Genomic DNA, 21,493 nt, shown 5'->3' with positions numbered 1-21,493 from the left:
TGCTGGCTTGTTTGTTCATTTTCTGTGTTTAGTACTTTTTTGTCACGTCAGAATTGGGTTGATCAGCTTTCCTGAGGTCTGAAAGCTGCTTTGATCAAATGTCTGACCTTCTGCTTAGCAGTTCCAGCCTTTTAAAAATGCGTCTTTTTGGCAGAACATGTTTCTCACGTGGGCGGTTGTCAGAATCTGCTCCTCACCCTGTTTCTTCAAGCACACGAGAGAGAGAAAACTGTTGGTTGAGTGCCACCGAGTGCTACTTCAAGAACTGTGTGATTTCAACACAAACAGCAACAGCTCAGAGAGAGTCACTCATGAGCGACCGCAGTGACCTAAAAACTGCGTTTCATAGCGGAGGTCAATAATGCATAATCTCACTTCTTCATTTATATTAGTGGGGCAATATTTACATATTTCAGTGGGCAGTATTTCTGCAACTCGGTGTTTTGATATTCATTTATTTGCCTTTCATTGTCAGTATTTCAGGAGGTTATTTAGTCATTTATTATGCAAGTATATCATTATATCTGTATTTAGGATTTCATAATTTTTTTTTTTCATTTCAGATCTATTTATTTCTGCATGCAATTGTTTAATAATTCTTTTTTTTTTGTATTTTATTAATTTCCATTATTCAGTAATTTCAGTATGCCAATATTTTAGTTTTTAGTATTTCAGTTTCTTCTTATTTATTTGTTTGATGTCAACATGTCAGTGTTTAAATATTCTAATTTTTGCATTGTTTTCCATCATTCTGTAGGTTATTCAGTAATTTAATATTTCAGTATGACACAATATTTGTTTTTAGTATTTCAGTGCATTCATATATATTTAATGTCAACATGCAGTGCTTGTTTTCAATTATTGAGTAATTTAATATTTCAGTGTGACAATTGTTTTTTATTTTGCATTAACATTTTCTCATAGTTCAGCATTTTCTCATTTATTTCAGAATATCAGTGTTTGAATACTGCATTTTTTAAATTTTATTTAAAAAAAATTCAGGTTATTTCAGTGTTCTCGTTTATTTGTTTCAGCATGTCACAGTTTAAATATTTCATTTTTTCTTTATTTCATTAGGTTATTCAGTAATTTAATATTTCAGCATGTCAATATTTGTTGCACTTAGTAATTCAGTTTTTCATTGTGTTTTATTTTTTCATTTTATTTTTTATGTAATTGTTCTGCATTTCAGCAGGCTGTTCAGTATTTTAATATTTAAGTCAAAGCATCAAAAGTTTTAAGATATTTTTTTTGTACAATAAGAGTAAATGTAAACACTCAATGAGCTTCTGATGTCTGTTCCAACACTCCTCGATTAATGAATGAATGAAGTTAGTCATTCATCATTAGACTTACCTTTTACATTTTTCACATTTTGAATCATAGAAAACATTTTTTTCCTCCCCAGAACATCTTTGCATCTCAAACCCATGTGGGAATCTGCTCTGGAAAAGCACTGGTAATCAATGGGAATTGTGGGTAAGTGCTCCGCTCTGATATTTCACTGATATTCTAAAGAACGGCTGTCTAAACTCGACACCAAAGGTTTCTGAACACGTCTGTTTAATCATCCATGAGTTTTAATGACAAATCATTGCAAAGGACCTTAGTCATATAAACACATATTTGGACTTGAATGAAAATGAGGCTGTGAGGGACAAAAGTCTGTTCAGTGGGTTGAGCTGTTCTCTGCCTGGATGCTGTTGACAAAATATTAAAAGTGCCCTTAAAATTCCAGTTTAAAAAACTCCAGAGGTTTTGAAAATTGATTATGAATCAGTATAACCCACTGAACACACTGTATACTCTACACCCACAGCCTCACTTTTACACACACACACACACACACACACACACACACACACACACACACACACACACACACACACACACACACACACACACTATACTATGCATATATTATGTATCTTTGTGCAGCTGAAAATCTGATTCATCGTAACTGCTTAAAAAAATATAAAGTTCTGTCATGAAACTCAAGATGACAGGCTAATAACCCAGACAGTCCTGAACTCAGTCTGCTTGCAATCACATTGTTCTCACAGCTGATTGGTTCCTGCTGTATCAGCCAATGAGCTCGCTGCTCAACCTTCAAACACTTGGTCAGCTTTTGCTGTAGCAGTTTACAGCGCGCTTTCAGAAACCCTCCACCGTCCCCAGCTCCACCTGTATAGATCGGCTACGGGTAACTCGTGTTAAATTGTGCAGAAGCAGCAGGATATTTTCCGTGTTCTGCTCCGTCTCGTGCGTGAGCTTTTCAAAGTGTAATCCTCTGGCTGTGAGCGTGGAAAGACACATTCGGAGCGTGGACTCTCAAGTCACTCGCACATGCGCTCTCACACACCGTCCGCACGGACACAAAAACAGCCGTCCACGGATTCAATTTACATTACGTGGATGCCTGAAGTATACTTCGGGCTTTTCTTGCCTTTAAGCAGCATGTCGTGTGTGTATTGGCAGTCCTGTACTTGTTCTGCAGCAGCAATAACATGGCGTGACGAGAAGCTCAAGTATGGTAACCCATATCTGGGATTTGTCCTCTGCATTTAACCCATCCAAGTTAGTGCACACACATTAGCAGCGTTGTCGGGATAATTCCGGTTTCGCGCATCTCCCCCGAAGTGATACAATTCTGTCTAAAAATGTTTAAGGCCAGACAAGTAGTTTGTTAAGGCTTGGTTTGTAGGGAATTACAAACCAGTGCAAATCAAATGCGCATAACTATAGAATTAATTCTTGATGCAGACGTGAGCGTTTCTCACAGGTTCGCGTTTAAAGGGATAGTTCACTTTGAAATTAATTTTTGATATGTTTTAGCTTACCTCGAGGGCATCCAAGATGTAGGTGTCTTTGTTTCCACAGTATTTTCAATTTTGATATTTTTAGGTCAAACCGTTCTAGTCTGTCAATCATATAAATACTGTTCGTTTTCTCACACAAACCGCTCGTTTCGTGTCTTAGGCCATCAATGTGTACTTACATTTATGAGTCATTAAATCATGTTTAATTTGGACTTCTCTGTGCGTGCTCTTTGAGGTGGACCCCATATACCTGCATTATATGACTGACAGACTAGAACGGTTTGACCTAAAAATATCAAAATTGAAAATACTGTGGAAACAAAGACACCTACATCTTGGATGCCCTTGAGGTAAGCTAAAACATATCAAAAATGAATTTCAAAGTGAACTATCCCTTTACAGTCTGTGTAGAGAGAACGGTGTCGTCTTAGCGGGCTCTAATTTAATAACTAATGATCGTTGCAACGGAAGCGAATCAATTAAAACTAACTTTAGCTGGAAAATTACATTATTCAAGAACCGCTATAAAGCCAAAACAATCTGTTACCTTAAATTATACGTTTATCTCTGTAAAGCTGCTTTGAAACAATCTACATTGTTAAAAGAGCTATATAAATGAAACGACTTGACTTGACTTAGGAGCAGCGAGTAGTAAACACACACACACACACACACACACACACACGGAGCAGTGGGCAGTCATTCACTGCGGCCCCCAGGGAGTGATTGGGTTTAGGTGCCTCGCTCAAGGGCACTTCGGTCGTGGGCATTGATGATGGAAGAGAGCGCTGTTGATTCACTCCCCAAGCAACATTTTCCTGCCGTATTAAGAATCGAACCCACAACCTTTGGGTTACCAGTCTGACTCTCTAACCATTAACAGCAGCAGATCTAGTCTGCCAAGACCATAAGGCCAGATTTACTAAACAGGGCATGTGAGAACGCAAAACAAAAAAGTGTTCAGCACGTGATCTACTGACGACGCACGAAAGAAAGAACACAGCCTCATCATTTCCATAATGACCAACGCAATCTACCAAGAGCAGCTCAAATTATCGTCTGGTTTAAGACGTGTTTTGTTGGGGGGGGGGGCGGTAAATAATGGCGCAAACGCCAGTAAATCGACGAGCGTAGAGTAATTCATCTTGCATGATTCATTTAAAAACTCTCCTCCCATAAGTTTTGCGTCTGAATGGGAATCTCCAACAAATGCTTATGCAATAAGGTCAGCCGCAGAAATAACCCTGTTCACGCCTTTTCAGCGTTCACTTTTCACTGCGCGTCTTCAGGAAATCCTGACGGTAGTTTTCTTGCGCTGGCACAAGCGGTTGTCCTAACAATGAGAGTTTGGTATGGTAATGGACAGAGACTTGTCACAACAGAACTGAATATATATTCAAAAGAAATATAATGGGGAGTAAATTATACATTTTCTTGCTTGCATTGAGCTTGGATCGGATCGGATCGGATCTCTCTGATGGTCAGCGCAGTGATCAGTGTGGGAAAGTCGCATCTTTACCGAACACGTTTAACACCTAATCGTCTGCAGTCATTGCGTATGTTTGGGCAGTGTGTATGAGTAAGATGAGAAGCCACAGAGATGTGAATGGATATTTTGCTATTGTGTTGCGCTTACTGGATATAGTCCACCTACACACACACACACATCACGAATCAGTCAGAGCTTCTTCACAAGGCCTTGCACTGAATTCTGATCACAAGACCGACATCATCCACAGATTCTCATCTGCGCGCATCCGTTCCTGTCGCATCCTACACGCTCAGCGAATGACAACACAACCAGGAATGCAACTAGACATGCAAACACTAGAGTTAAGGGTCAGTACGATTTTTTTAGTTGTTGTTTTGAAAGAAATTAGTACGTTTTTTCCCCCCCATCAAGGATGCATTAAATTGATGTGACAGGAAAGATATTTATAATGTTACAAAAAATAAATGCTGTCCTTTTGAACTTTCTATTCATCAAAGAATCCTGAAAAAAAATGCATCAGTTTCCACAAAAATATTAAGCATCATAACTGTTATTATTAATAATAATAAGTGTTTTTAGAAGCAAATCAGCATATTTGAATGATTTCTGAAGGCTGAAGACTGGAGTAATGATGCTGAAAATTCAGAAGAATATACATTTCAAATATATTCAGGAAAGACAACGGCTATTTTAAATTGTAATGATATTTCACAATATTACTGTTTTTACTGTATTTGTGATCAAATAAATTCAGCCTTGGTGAGCATGAGAGACTTTCAAAAAGATTTTAAAAATCTGACCCCAAACTTTTGAACAGTACTGTATATCAAAATTGTATGATGATCAAGTCTTAATTTCACAAACATATAGAAACTATATGCTATGCAAGTTGCTTTGGATAAAAGCGTATGCTAAATTAATCAATATTAATGTAAATATGCTACTTTTTTCCCATTTATAAACTATATTTTTACATTTTCTGAAGGAATGAGTGGCTCCAGCCATGCAAAACATGCCAGCAGGATTCTGTTGGTCTGACAACCTTCCTAGTATTTAAACCATTGCTACGGTGTTCAGAGTGGTTGCTAGGGTGTTGCTAAGCATCTGGTCCAAATCAAAAGAGATCAACCCAACGTCTATAATATTATATTCTGTAGTCTCACTCTTTTATCCGACTGTGGGGCCAGATTCACTTAACAGGGCAAATTAGCGTGAGAACGCAATTTCATATAAGCGCAGATGTTAAATTTAACATGATAACGGGATCTTCTGACGACACGCAAATTAAAGTACACAGACGCAGCCTCATCATTTCCATAATGACCAACACAATCTAGCAAGAGCAGCGCAAACTAGCGTCTGGTTTAAGACATGCTTTTTTGTGGGGCGTTAAATAATATTGCGAATACCAGTAAATCGACTAGCGCAAACCTTAGTAAATCATCTTGCATGATTCATTAAAAACTCCTCCCATAAGTTGAGTGTCTGAATGGGAAACTCCTACAAATGCTTACGCAATAATGTCAGCCGCAGAAATAACCCTGTTCACGCCTTTTCAGCGTTCACTTTTCACTGCGCGTCTTTAGTAAATCCTGGCAGTAGTTTTTTAACGCCAAAAGAGGGTTTGCGCCGGCACAAGCTGTTAGTAAATCTGGCCTTTTTAAGTCTTATCGCTTATAAAAGAACTAGCACGAATGTCCCCTTCTGAATTGAGCAGTTTAATTGTACGTATGAGTGATATTAATGGTGATAAAAGCATTAGCACAAAACATTTCTGTCTTATCTTTCACAGTTTACATCAGCCGCTGTATATCATTTCTAAAGCTCAGAAATTCACACGGTTTCTTTCGCTGAAGAAAACAAGAAAAGCTGAGGCTGGTTTTGTTAAAATGTCATTTTGGGGAAAGCTCTATATGTGTAGATCTGCCTTCACTGCTTGGCACTGGCTGTCATTTGCATCACTGACAGTAACTGCTCTGTTTTTGGTGCCACTGGATTGCTAGTGGACTTCTGGTGGGAGATCTGATCATCTGTCATCAACAGAGTTTATGAAAATCTGCTGCTTAAAAAATTCTGGCTGCGTCCGTCTTATGGTAATATCGAGGGTGAAGTCTGATGGAATTTTTGAGCTTAAGTGATACAATGTATCGGTGTACACCTGCAGAAATACTCCAGATCAGAAGGGGAAGCACCTCTCACGCCCTCTCTCTCACACTCACTCTCGCTCGCTCGCTCTCTCTCTCGCTTTCTCTCTCTCTCTCTCTCTCTCTCTCGCACTCACTCTCTCTCTCTCTCTCTCTCTCTCTCTCTCACACTCACTCTCTCTCTCTCTCTCTCTCTCACACTCACTCTCTCTCTCTCTCTCTCTCTCTCTCTCTCTCTCGCCTTCTCTCTCTCGCTCTCTCTCTCTCTCGCTCTATCAGTTCAGTGTCTTTCAATTAATTACTGGCAAAGCAAAACTGATTACATAACTGCATGTGCAATACAGGTGAAATGAGTGATGCAATAGCAAAAGTGCAAAGTATTATTAAACAAATAAAATACAAAGGAACTAAAAATATTTTTTAATGTTCATATAGTTTGAGTGCTGAAACTTTTAAAGGATTATTTAACAAATAAAATAAAACGGAAGTCAAATAAAATAAAGTAAAATATAATAATATGCTCAATCGGCTCCCTAGTCGGCCATTTTAAGGGCTCTGACGGCTCAATCGCAAAACCCTCTCGGCGCACAGGAACGTGACATAATACGCACGAGCCAACTCAATAATAACACACGATAGAGGATTTGAAAAGAAAAACTTTTCTTTTCTTATATGTCAGCATTAAAACACATAGCTAGACAGGTGGCTAATATTTAAAATTAATATTGGGCTGAATGTTGTAAGGATATGTAACAAAACAATTTGTTTAAATGGCATAACAAATAATATCAAAAAGACGTTCTACAACATAATGTCACAGGAAATTGAGTAATCACTGTCCCGATGTGTAGTGAACCAGGGTTCTTGACAGTGCCCAGATTCGTGTACGATACACTGATCCACGAGCTCGGCATCTAATTGAGTAATATGTAATAACCATGTTCTCCTCTTTCGTGCCACTTCGAACCGGCCCACTTCGAGCACTGAAACATAACCTTTAATGCGAGAATACATAAATAAATGAAATGAAATGCAAGACAATGAACAAAACACAGAGGAAGATCATAATTAGTGATCATTACTAGAAACCATGACAACTAATAATGAACTGAAACTCAGACAAATGGTGAGAATAAAAACAAAACGAAACAGAACAAGACATGAACGTGACAAAACCCCGACACTATGATACCAGAGCTAGTATTTTTAGCATGTTGCTGTGTGGTTGTTAGGCTGTTCTTAAAACACTCACCTTATGAGAAATCATTCATGTCCGTGAGTTAAGCAGTGAAGTAACACTTAGTGTTACAGGTTTGCTTAAATCACTAACCCTCGGCATGAGCAATAGGAATACTGATGTTAAACTTGGTAAACACCACTGATGAGTTCATAAATGAGATCCATCACTCTCATGTCCTTCTCAATGTCACACACAATGACTGTAGGGATGCTGTCTGCCAAGACTACTACACACTAGCAGACTTGGCAGGGTTAGTTCATCTCAGATAGAGTTAAATTGAACTCAGAGGAAGTTAAATAGATATTATAGTGGCTGCAAACTATATTTGGACACTAAACATAATTTTTGCTCAGTGATTTTCAACCAGCTGGTGTTTTTAATGGATGCATGAAGTCGGTTCAACTAATATTTCACAAACACAATATATTTTCTTTTAAAAACCCAACCAACTTTGAAAAAGCTTGAAAAATATGCTTGTGCTAATTTTTCTTTCATGTAAATAACAATTAATTTCATTTTTTTTCCCCTTATCTAATGCAATGCCATTCTCATTTTCAAGAATTGCTTAAGTTTCCAACTACTTTCTGAGGCCAAGAACAATGCATGCATGTGGAGAAGATGTGATACTCCGGCTGTCCTGTTTGTGAAGGTTCATCAGCTCTGCGAGTCTTTATGCAAAGTTTCCAGGAACCATGTGACTTCCAGTCTAGTGCAGTAGAGGTTTTCAATCTACAACCACATCACACGTCGCTAATTAGGCAGGGCGAGAGAGAGGGAGTGAAGCAGAGCAAGAAAGAAAGAAAGAGTGCGAGTGCTGCCGCCTCTACTCATTCGTCAGCGGACCGCCATCCGTTCACATCTCTCCTCTGAACACATGCAGTCTCACATAGCCTGAGACAGACAGACAGATAAACCGGCTGAGAGAAAGACACCAGCAGAAGACAGACTCTGAAGGAGGTCAAAGGTTTCACAGGGACTGAAGTGGCATGGCTCAGGGCTCTGACAATAACGACAGCAGCTACACCAAATCACCCTCACCGGGCAATAGACAGGTAAGAGACACTTAACCAGCACCATGCATCTGGAAATGCATTTAAAGCATGACTTTATTTACATTATTTATTATTATTATGGATTTTTTATTTAATTAGTTATATTAGAAATCCAAACATACAGGATATGTATTAAAATTGTATTTATTTTTATGTATTTTGTAGTTAAAATATAATATTGTATTATATATTACAAGTATAATAATTAAATAAATATATAAATAAAATAAAAATATAAAAACAAAATACAATTAAACACAATATAATTAAAAAATTTATACACATTTTAACTTTAAGCTATATAATACATTTATATATATAACTTAAAGTGATAAAAACTATTTTTTTTAAAATACAGAAATAATTTACTTATCTTCAATTCAATTAATAAATGATGCAACATGCGTCTATCCAGATGGGATATAACATGGTCAAAACTTAAATATTAAGTTGAATATGATATGATTGACATCTAAACACTGTAGATTTCACATGCATTTCCAATTCTGTCTGTGAGTAAGAGTGCTAGCATGTTGCACATGTTTCTATGATTTGCACATGTGTATGAAAGATTATGATTCTGTTGAATGGAAGTCATGAGGCTGGTGGTGATTCAGACCAAACACATACAACCATAACCCTGAAATGCTTTGTCAACGTTTATAAATGTAATCAGCTTTAGTGTTGAGCAACCGACTAGAAATATTGAGTTGCACACAGCTTCATGCAGTGAGAGAGAGAGAGAGAGTTTGACAGAATGTTAGTGATTGTGAAACTGCCGTTTAAAGATGGCACGAGGCCATACGAGCAGAGGTGATATACTTCAACGGCCACTACATCCTCTCCAACCGCAGCGGACGATAGAGATGTTTATCACTGAGAGTACATGATTCAGACATAGCAACAGTGCAAATCATGTTTTGGTTATGCATGCAAATGCAGTGGCCACAAAGAGTGTTTGGACTCTTTGAACTGACTTTGTACATCTACTAATAATAAGTACCAGTTGATTCATTGCAAATACTTTAAATCTTTGGAAACTGCGGCTAAATGCTTCATTGACAAATCCGCTTTCATCATGAAGCAGCAAATGCAGTCCTTAATTCACCTGAATCTGAGCTGCTCATAGACATTGCACGCACACACACAGACACACACACTTTTCTCAGGGAGGGTCTCTTATTCTGGTGAATTTGTCATATGGAAAAAGTCACTGATTCTTGTGGGTTCAGTAAAGAACGTCACTGCAGACAGGGGTTGTGGGAAAAGATTGCCTTCTATCTTTGAAAATGTCACCTGTCTACCACAACATGTGATAAACGTGCAGACCTGGAGGTGGATATTAAAAGTAAAAAATAAAATAAAAACGTTTAATGTAGAACAGTGTTATCGTTATTGTTAACTAAACCATTAAACTTGTTTTCAGTAATTGAAATAAATCTAAAATAAAATATAAATGTTAGATGAAAATTTTTAATTTAGACCGCATTACTAATACTGAAACTGAAATTAAAATTAATTAAAGCTATTTAGAAGTGTTTAAAAAATAATAAAAGCTAATTGAAAATATTAATAAATAATTATATAATAGTATATAAATAATACTAAAATAACACTGATGGAAAAAAACAACTTGATTTTATTGTGAAAAATTATTAATTGCAAAGTTTGTCTTCAAAAAGTTTCATACAGATATAATATCCCTGAAACAACTTTCCTTTTTCGGCTGATATCACCTACAGTAGGTTGTGCAGACATGGACAATAATGTTAACCAACAGTCGTTTTTTGTGCTAAATTCTTGCCAATAGTCAACACAGTGATGTAAAGCCACTTGACATTAATATTATAGAAGTTACAGCAAAAATTGCAACTAATAATACAATTTGAAATGAAAAAAACGTTACCATTGGGATACGTGAAAAAGCCTCCTCCGAAATGTGTGGCGGTCCATTCTATCATGACGAAAACTCTTGATTTGAGAGAGCATCTAGTAAGATGTGTTGCAAATGCCATTCACATTAACTTTAAAGTCGTGTTTTTGTGCTGACATACACATGAACTCTTGTGTGCTGATCTTTAGGGTTCGTCGGATGACGTAAGGAAAGTCATGAGGAGAGAAAAGAACCGTATCGCCGCGCAGAAGAGCCGAATGAGGCAGACGCAGAAAGCCGACAGTCTACACCTGGTGAGAACTTTCAAACATATACACCTGATGCATTCATTTCCACACAAACACGGCCTAATTAACCCGTACAAGCAGCTCTGCAACAAATCAGACATTCAATGCATTGTTTCGTGCAGAAAACTGTGACTTCTGAACAGTCAGAAGATACACACAGCTAACAAAAACACGTTCTAAGAACATTTTGTTAACGTTCCCATTAGGTAATGATAACATTAGCCTTTTTCTGAATGTTTTCTGAACGTTCATTGTTTTCTTGGTTATGTGAACATTACACATTGCAAACATTATGGGATTGTTACTTTTGAATGTTTTCTGAAACAAGTTTTCAGAAAAAAAACATTCCATGAGCGATTTATAGATCATGTTTACGTGCTAACGTTTTGAGGACATCATTAAAGACCAGATAACTTTGAACTAACATTCTATTGACATTAGTGGAAGAATGTTTGTTCATAACTTTGAGAGAACCTTGCCAGAACGTTATGAGAACGTTCCATTCATATGAATATAAATGGTGGAGACAGGAAATGCAAGAAGTTTTGCATTTTGCTGCGTTCCAAAGTTAAAGTGTGTTGAACTCTGACCTGCGAATTCGTATCACGTAAAGATGTGTGACCAACTGAAGATTGATATGCCACAGACGCCGCATGATGTGACGTCAAACCGTCGCTGTGTCCGTTGGCATTTCGTATGCTCAAAGTCTAGCGTGGCTGCGGCTTTAGCTGGGCAGACAGGCCCTAAAAAGATTTAGGAAGACAAAAAATAGATTTTTAGTAAAAATCAACCAAACAAACAAACATTTCAAGAAAACCGAAAATAAAATGATGACAAATCCAAGGAGAGAAGAGCGTCCAGCTGTGTTACAGGCGTGAGCTGATCGACCCTGTATTTACATGAAGCTTTACTGACCATGTGGTGATGCGTCATGGCTTCTGTCGTGCTTCACACTTGTTGTGGCTCTGGTCTTGTTTGCTTCAGATTCTGGCATTAATTACATCGCGTGGGTGAAACCGCTCAGCTAGCGGCACCTAGTAAATTCTCTGTATTTTATCAAGAAAACAACAACAATCCTTAAATCTGCATGACTTATTCTAGGTCTGCTAACTGAATTGTGATGCTTTGCATCCGTGCATTCAAGGACTGTGCTCTTGACCCGAGCACACGCCTGTCTAACAGTCATCAAACCGTTTGGATTGCATTTGGCTCTTACTCAAAGCCAAAACCCTCTACCACTTTCATTCAGCATCTGTGTGTGAGTGTGTTATATGGGTGTTTCCCTCCGGTATTACTCATGTCCTTTCTCTCCTCCGATGGCTGCACATGGCGTTCCAAGGACTCAAAAGAACAGACCCAGTGCAGTTATGCTCATCTTTACATCGATACATCAACTACAAGAATAGGTCCTCCAAACTCTATGATCGATTTAAAAGGACAGTCCTTCTAAAAACAAAAGCTCTGTCATCATTTACTCACGCTCATGTCGTCCCACACCTGACTGTCTGGAACACAGAACAACGTTTTCATTCAGGTTTCCGCACATTCAAATTTTGCGTCACGTTTAGTTATGAGAACTGTGAGACATCAAACATGGCACGCTAAGTTTGAAAATGAGCAGATGAAAATGTGAGAGAAATGATATGATAGATACGGCTGAGAGGAGATGATCAATCAATCAATGATTCATGCTATTAAATTTAAGCTATAAAAGCATACCAAAATTACGCCTAAGTTAGTGGCATGACTTTTTAAACTGATTGAAAAGTGCCCCATACACTTTACTGGCAAACACAACATACTTTTACACCTCCTCAAGGCAATCCAGCAGACACATTACGTCCTGCTTTAAAAGGAAGATCCAACTCCGTATCATATGCATAACTATGATATGAAATGGCATATTTTTTAAACATAGAGTTCAGCAGAATCATATAAAGGAAAAAAGTAACGGCCCTAAAATAGAGCCCTGAGGTACCCCATAAATAGAATAATGATTCCCAATCTTTACCGCAAATGTCCTATCCTCCAGGAAAGAACAGAACTAGGGATGCACGATATATCGGTCATCATATCGGTATCGGTCTGATGAGAAAATTTGGCCAATATATTAAAGCCGATAAATAATGGATTATTCCTTAATCTGAGACGCTTCCGGTGCACACTGTTTGCCATGATGGTTGTAAATTGCTTTAAAAATGTTCGGAATAACTTACAATTAAGTGCAACATGTACAGCACAAATCTGTCATATAGGCGACATAAAATTATAATGAGATCTTTATAATTGTGTGCTTGGGACATGGCTTTTAATGGTGAGACTTGTTTTTTGTAATCAGGCTCTTAAAATTTATATAAACATTTGGATTTCGATTTATTGGCCAATATATCGGTTATCGGCTTTCAAATGCAAAGAATTATCGGTATCGGCCAAAATTTTTATATCGGTGCGTCCCTAAACAGAACCAACGTAAGGATAATCCTTTTACCCCGCCACACCGCTCAAGGCGCTCTAACAAAAGGACACGATCCAGCGTGTCGAACGCCACACTCAGGTCTAAGACAAGACCAACAGTTTCAATGGTCAAAATACAACATTTTCTAGCAATTTTGCCATGAAAGGAAGTTTAGAAATAGGACGGAAATGTTAAAGGACAGAAGGGTCTAGACCGGGTTTCTCTAACATGGGCTGCACTACCACAACTCGGTGACACACATCCATCCCTCAGCCAATCTTTTATTTATAAAATATATGGAACAACATGAACCTGTATTCTCATTTTTGAGTGAACTATACCTTTAAATAAGCTTCTATACACTAGTGATTCGTGTGAATCTACTGAAGGGATTCTGCTTGAGAATGAGATCTGGTCTGATTCACAGAACAAATGCAGATATCAAAGTGAACTCAGTAGCAGTTTTCTCTCAGCAAGAGATTGGTTTGATTAGCTAGTTGACCTGCTGTCAGTCCCGACAGCCCCCGCTGTAATTCTCAGTAACAGTTATCTGATAGCACACACACACACACACACTCTGACCTCATGCGAGTTCCCCTGAACTCAACCGGTTAAACACAAAGTGGGAGACGCTGTCCCGACAGGAACATACCACTTAACAGGAACCGCATATCATTTCGATTTTGAGGTTTCGCAGCTTTTGAGAAATGCACATATAGGTCACACATCAACAGATATGAATACTTAGTGTTTACACCGATAATGCTTAACATCCTGATGTGTAAACGCCTAAAACTTTTATCGAGTAAAGGTCATGGCTGAAGCAAAACTGCCTGAAAATGATGTATGCAATCTGTGCATCTATGTCATTTTAGTATTATGTAACTACTATTATAATATTTAGTATGATTTTAAATTATCCTTTATTTTTATATTTTCAGTTTTCATAAAAATGTTTTGTTTAATTTCTAAAATAATATTATTATTTTTATCTCTTTAGCATTCATTTATTTTCAGATTTAGTTTTAGTACTTAAACTTATTTCAATGTTAACTGCCAACATTTCAAATTGTAATTTCTTATTTATTTAGGTTTTTCATCTATTTGATTTTATCTCAGCTTTACTTCAATTAATGAAAACGATTTTTAATAGTTGTGTTAACAATAACAACACTGGTGTGCATGTCTCGTGTGCATCTGTTTGCGTTTTATCATCAAAACCAGAGAAAAAACAATAGTTTTAAATACCCTATAGTAGTAATATGCAGTGTTAATATCATTAATTGAAGTTAAGCTAATTGAAACTAATCTAAAATGAATTACAGTAATCTAAAGATATGAAATAATAAAAAATGTTGAATATGTCACAGAGGAAAGTCATCAGCTCAGTTCTGTGTAAGGGAGACTCACTCTTCTGTGTTCAGTGTAGTATGTGGTTTCACTCTTCACGACTATGCTTGATAAACAGGAAGCTGAAATTTCCCTCCGTATGACACGTTTCCTGTAGTGTCTTCTCATGGTGTGTTGGTGTGTTTTTTGGTTGAGGCCTGCCTGAGAAACGTGGGCCGTCAAGGGGAGTGTTCAGTTATCATTTCTGGTAAGGTGTCGCTATAGGCCGTGGGCAGATAATGTTGAATGACGCTTGTCAGAGGGGTTTTACCCTGGTGACTGGAAGGCATCGGAGCGGATAGTCGAGCTGCGGATCACAGGCCGGTGACGTCGCTGTGCGGGAACCATCATTACCCCCTAAAATAACTAAAAATAAAGGCCAATAAACATATGCACGCTCACATCTATTTCTAGCCCTCTATTATTAGGTAGCTAGTTAAAATTTTACCTGTGGACATTTATGTAGATATGTGACTGTCAAGAGGACAATGTCTTGGATTCTTCCACATCTGTAGGGGAGTTTTCCTTAGTTGAGAAAACTGCAATACAAACATAAATGACTTGACTTTTGAGCATTTTATAAATATTTTACATGATACACTAAAACCTTAGGTTAATATCATTTAACAACGTTGACCCTAAATTGCAGCATCAAACACCAACATTATGTTTAGCAACAGACAACCAACCATAAACCAAACAGTTCTTACCTCATTAAATGGATAGGTCATCATTTTCTCACCCTCAAGTTGTTCCAAACCTGTATGAGTTTATTTCTTATGTTGAACAACACAAAAGAAGACATTTTGAAGAATGTTGGTAACCAAAAAGTTGATGGCACCAATTGTTTTCCTATGAAAGTCAATGGGTGTTGTCAACTGTCTGGTTACTTACTAATATTCTTTAAAATATCGTATTTTGTGTTCTGGAGAAATAAACTCATACAGGTTTGAAACAACAAGAGGGTGAGTAAATGATAACATTTTCATTTTTAGGTGAACTATCCCTTTACCGGGAATGTACAGCGTGAAATCTTGAATACTCAATACCCAGGAGGATTAGTTACTAAACCCAGTATTATGAAAACCTCAGAAATGAATGTAATCCATGATTAATAGGATAGTGTGTGCTAATTCTGAGTGTGTGCTAATTCTGACCTCTAGAGGACGCAACTCAAAAATTAATGTCCTGTTGAATGAATACTTGCTTAAATATTCTTCAAAAATGACCTCTGGAGCTTGTATTAATATCTTTTGTTTTCTGTTTGTGCTGTAGGAGAGTGAAAATCTGGAGAAGGAAAACGCAGCGCTCAGGAAAGAGGTGAAGAGACTCACAGAGGAGGCCAAATATCTGTCCACGGTCTTGAGTAACCACGAGCCGCTGTGCACGGGCCTGAGCGGCGCGTCCACGGAGCTGCTGTACGGCGCGCATCACGGCGCGTTCCACCAGCATATCAGCGTGCCGCACTACCCGCTCTGACCGCCAGAGGCCGCTAGAACTGCGCACGCAACCCGCCTGTGGGCAACAGGCAATGAACTTTGGTTGAGTCATTAATAACCACGTACGGTACATAGTCACCAGTGGGGATTGAAATGATCTTAAAGTCATCATGAGTATCATAGAAATAAAACAAACGCCTCCAGTTGAAACGATTTCTGTGACAATATCTTAATATTATTTTATTTTTGATCTAAAGTTAAATCCCAGAACAAAACCTCATGTCTGTAAAATGCAAATGTGTTAAACGTAGGCTGTACTTTGCAAAGGTAAAGACAATGACACGATGAATGTTTTCAATTTAGATTTCATTAGAAGCCAGTCTACTGATTCATACGATCGTTTATTTTATTCTATTTCTGTGAAATGTTAAAGAAATGACTGGACTTTATTCTAAGAAAATGATGTTGATTGTGTGTCCTGTTCACAGATGTTATGTGTGAATGTTTTTCTATTTTGACTCATTGGTCACACATTCTGAATGTACTTTATACACACAATTATAGCTGAATATTTTTATTGTAAACACGTTGGGATCTTCTAAAGTTGTATATAGCAACTGCTGTGCTATATATCTCAAATGTGGCGGAGGGAATATTTTTATCTGTGATCACCTGTGAAGGAATAAATAAATGTAAAATATACAGACACATTTCATGAATGAACATAATGTCCCCCGTTTCATTCATCAAGCAGAACAATTGTTTTAAACGGTTATCTTATGCACATATATATGCATGAAATATTCAGAAAGCAAAAGTATATGCTTTGTCCTCAAATGTGTCTCTTCAGAATTTTTACAGGTAAAACAATCACTCAAGTCTCATAATTATCATAAATTATAATTGTCATGCTTTGCTATTATCTATTTAAACCTCTTGTCTCTTCTCTGCAATATTTATTCCCATACTCTCTCCTATTACTAGTATTTTCTTTTGTTTAAAGACACATTTTTTCATAAACATTAATTTAATACCTGTGTGTGTGTCTATATTAGTAGCACCCATTGCTAAAGGTACTAAAATACATTAATTGTATTTGTAGTTCTTTTAAATGTACAAATGAGTGTGGAGTGATAATTTTTTTTTTTTAAATCTCATTAAAAAACTGTAAGAAAATATTAAATTAATTCCCATATAGAAAAAGTATTAGTATTATTTATCAAACAATGTTTACCGGTACTTGGTGTGCCTTCATTCATTCGTTCAGTCCTGTTTTCATTTGGCTTTTAAGTTTTCACACATTCTGTTCAAACTAAATCAAATCTTAGAGTTTGCTGCCCCCTGTGTTCGACCGAGAGGATCACTATCCACTGTCTGTCTCTGCAGAGGATGTCCTAAACTTCACTTTTCTAACTTTAGTTAGTGTGTAATGTTGCTGTTTGAGCATAAACAACATCTGCAAAGTTACTACGCTCAAAGTTCAAAGCAAAGGAAGATATTTGCTTTAAAATAAATCGTTTTTAAGGACTACAACAAACGGTTGGTAGGAACTACACGACATTAGTGACATCACCGACCCTAAAATTTACATAAACCCCGCCCCCGTGAACGCGATTTATTGATTATCATGACAGAATATTCTAATCAATGACAACAACTACACATAAGCTACATAAATTCATCAACTAACCATTCAGAAATGTCCTGTTGTTGCTTCTACATGTTGTCACTTCTTCTTGAGTCTCCATCATTGTCTGAATCCGGTTTGAACATGATAAAAGGCAAAAAGTTTTAGAAATATTCAGTGCATGTGTGCGTGAGGTAAAAGGACACGAGCTCTCGAAGCTCCGCCCCCTGTGATGATAAAGCTCATTTGCATTTAAAGGGACAGACACAAAACCGGTGCGTTTTTGCTCACACTCAAAAAGTGACTAACATGCTATATAAAATATCTGTGGGGTATTTTGAGCTAAAACTTCACATACACGCTCTGGGGATATCAGAGATTTATTTTACATCTTGTGAAAAGGGTATTATTCCACCCCTTTAATGTTTCATTAAAACAGCTCTCTATTTACACACCTGCTGTAGGACACGGACACCTCAGCAAGCTCATGCCTGTGACGTATGTGGAGTCCTGCAGGTATAAAAACTCACACAAATGAGTGTGTGTGCAACACCAGACATAATGAAAAATACGTTTATAATGTTACTAATGCTTTTGCAACATGAATGTTCTATGATTCTATAAGAAAACATGTTAAACACACAGAAATTACCATTACATGACAGCCTTAAAGGGATAGTTCACCCAAAATTCTGTCATTAAAGGAGAACTCCGGTCAATTTTAACATTGAGCTCAATTTTTAGTAAATTTGGAGTGCTGTCAATACAGAGAACAACGACAAAAATCGGTGTTCCCTACACCGTGTTATCCTATTTTTAAAATTTACACCCTATTGACTTGAAGGGGGCAAATTTTAAACCTGCTTTTATTTCTCTTATCATCCTTGATGTGTCATACAAGTGCCCAGCCATGTTGAGTGATTCCTTCAGAGTGAACACGAGTAAATCTGACTGCATTTGAAAGATATTCATAAAAATTATGTTATTTCAGCCAGCGCAAATACCTGTATTTAGTTCCTGTTTTCGGTCGAAGTCCAAAGTAGTCGATTGTCGAGTTCACAAGCATAGGTTTAGTTACCTATGATCACGCGCGTGAACTCGACAATCGACTACTTTGGACTTCGACCGAAAACAGGAACTAAATACAGGTATTTGCGCTGGCTGATATAACATAATTTTTATGAATATCTTTCAAATGCAGTCAGATTTACTCGTGTTCACTCTGAAGGAATCACTCAACATGGTTGGGCACTTGTATGACACATCAAGGATGATAAGAGAAATAAAAGCAGGTTAAAAAAATTTCAAGTCAATAGGGTGCAAATTTTAAAAATAGGATAACACGGTGTAGGCAACACCGATTTTTGTCGTTGTTCTCTGTATTGACTGCACTCCAAATTTACTAAAAATTGAGCTCAATGTTAAAATTGACCGGAGTTCTCCTTTAATTGCTCACCCAAACCTGTAAGATTTTTGTTCATGTTCGGAACACAAATTAAGATATTTTTTATGAAATCTGAGAGATTTCTGTCCCTCCATTGACAGCTACGCACCACTTTGACGCTTCAAGATCGTAAAACTACTCCATATGAATTGAGCAGTTTTGTCCAAATTTTCTGAAGAGACTTGATCAAGACTTTAGACTTTATATGATGAACAGATTGAATTTAGGCTTTTATTCACATTTTAAACATTGATCAACAAACATAAACTGAAGCTCATCTGAACCTGCGTAACACGAGAATGAACATCATTGATTTTCGCACGTCAAGCGAACATGACTGTGCTTTTACGGATGTATGAATTGATGAATCTTTACAAGTGAAAATAATAATACCTAAATTAAATCTGTTCATCATATAAAGCGATCAAGCTCAACCGGACCGAACAGCTCAATTCATATGGAATAGTTTTACGATCTCTTTAGTTTATTGAATTTTATGAAGTGACAAAGTGGTAGTTGCGTATCTGTCAATGGAGGGACAGAAAGCTCTCAGATTTCATCAAAAAGATCTTAATTTGTGTTCTGAAGATGAACGAAAGTCTTACGGGTTAGGAATGACATGAGGGAGAGTAAATGATGACAGAATATTCATTTTTGGGTGAACTAACCCTTTAAATATGGATCATTATAACATTTAATAGGATGGAAAACTTAGTGCGACAACACATTTCTGTAGTTCCCTGGAGTATGAGCCTTATACTCACAAGAGAACACACTGTAGCAACCTGGAAAGAGTTGGGTTTGGTTACAGCAACACTGTCTGAGAGGGGGGGGGGGGGTGAGAGGGGAGAGAGAGAGAGAGAGAGAGAGAGAGAGAGAGAGAGAGAGAGAGAGAGAGAGAGAGAGAGAGAGAGAGAGAGGGAGAGAGAGAGAGCTGGAGCTGTTTGTCGCTGAGGTTCAGTGTTGATTTAACAGTTTGACATGAAGATTATTAGAAAACCTCAAGTGACGCATGGATTGTTTATCAAAACTACAATATGGAATATTTGCCTTTAACAGAAGGAGTAATTGTACATCTCAGTTAATATAATCCAGTTTTAATTTAAAATGTTTGTTTTTTTTGGCGGGGGGGCTTAGATTAACAGGAAATGTTAGTCTTTTGCCACAATAAGGGTGGGAGCCTAACAAATCAAGTTTCCACCTTAATCAGGTAAGATACAATTTTATTCACTTTTTATTTGTCAAATTGAATAGTAGCTAACATACTTAGATTTTAGCATTTTTATGGACTATGATACATTTGTGGTTTTTGTTTTGTTGTTGTTTGTTTTTTAAAGCTTGACAGCTCCTAGTTGCTGTTGTATGGCAAATTCTGTGTAAAGATCCTTAACATTTCTATTTTTGTGTTCAGTGGGAAAAGTAACAGCATATTAGTTTGGAACATGAGGATGAATAAATACTGACACAATTGTTATTTTTGGGTGAACTATCCCTTTAAACCAATTTAATGTATATACAATCATATCCGTGTTGGTCTAGTGATTTTTTTTTTTTGGCACAGTTAGTCAGACCACAACTACATTGTGTAGTAGACATGTGCCGGTATACGGTAATACGATATACCACGATAATAAACATGCACAATATTGTTATTGCGGGCACTTCAAATTACTGTGAATAATTATATAGCCTATAGGCCTAATGAATTATTCCAATTTTTTTTTAAAATACTTTTCACATCAACTAGTTAAAATTGACAATACACATGCTGCGCACTCTGATATAAACAAGCCCAACGCACGAGCAGCGCATGGCGGAAATGCACTTTCACTCTCTGACAGCAGATGGCGCTGATGGAACAGCAGAAATGCAGCTGGTAACCCGTAAACAAAGCAGCTGTGCTACTTTCTGTTTCTGAACAGTATTTTATTACGGTAAACAGCCATTCAGATTTTTGTGTTCGCAATGCTGTTCGGAGCACCGAATACTTAAATACTTAGACTTAATATGCTATTTATTTTCATACTTAAATTTTTTTTTACTTAACTAACATTAACTAATGAGATCTTATTGTAAAGTGATAGGCTACATATTGTTCTTTATAATAATTCTTATTATAATAATTTTGCAATTTAATGTGTTTGAAGCGTTTGGTTATTTTAAAACATATTATGTATTAGGCTACTTTATTGTATTTAAATGTTCAGTTCT

The 21,493-nt window shown here is 37.1% G+C and overlaps 1 protein-coding gene across 1 annotated transcript; it reads left to right on the top strand.

The window, feature by feature from the left end:
* The first annotated feature begins 7,435 nt into the window (after window positions 1-7,435).
* Window positions 7,436-17,407, top strand: batf (basic leucine zipper transcription factor, ATF-like). The gene is made up of 3 exons (XM_079584107.1): window positions 7,436-8,747; window positions 10,830-10,934; window positions 16,048-17,407. Exons 1-3 carry the CDS (start codon window positions 8,682-8,684, stop codon window positions 16,249-16,251), a joined length of 375 nt encoding a protein of 124 aa, XP_079440233.1. The 5' UTR covers window positions 7,436-8,681; the 3' UTR covers window positions 16,252-17,407.
* Window positions 17,408-21,493: the final 4,086 nt, after the last annotated feature.

This window comes from Phoxinus phoxinus, assembly GCF_949152265.1.
Source record: "Phoxinus phoxinus genome assembly, chromosome: 16".
Lineage (NCBI taxonomy): Eukaryota > Metazoa > Chordata > Actinopteri > Cypriniformes > Leuciscidae > Phoxinus > Phoxinus phoxinus.
The sequence above is the reverse complement of the archived record's forward strand: the minus strand, read 5'-3'. Positions and strand labels throughout refer to the sequence as shown.

Bases quoted from the DNA above. Each gene is read 5' to 3' on its own strand.
- batf (XM_079584107.1), top strand. From the start codon at position 8,682: ATGGCTCAGGGCTCTGACAATAACGACAGCAGCTACACCAAATCACCC. The intron at 8,748-10,829 runs GTAAGAGACACT...GCTGATCTTTAG, and splicing joins CCTCACCGGGCAATAGACAG to GGTTCGTCGGATGACGTAAG. The intron at 10,935-16,047 runs GTGAGAACTTTC...TTTGTGCTGTAG, and splicing joins AAGCCGACAGTCTACACCTG to GAGAGTGAAAATCTGGAGAA.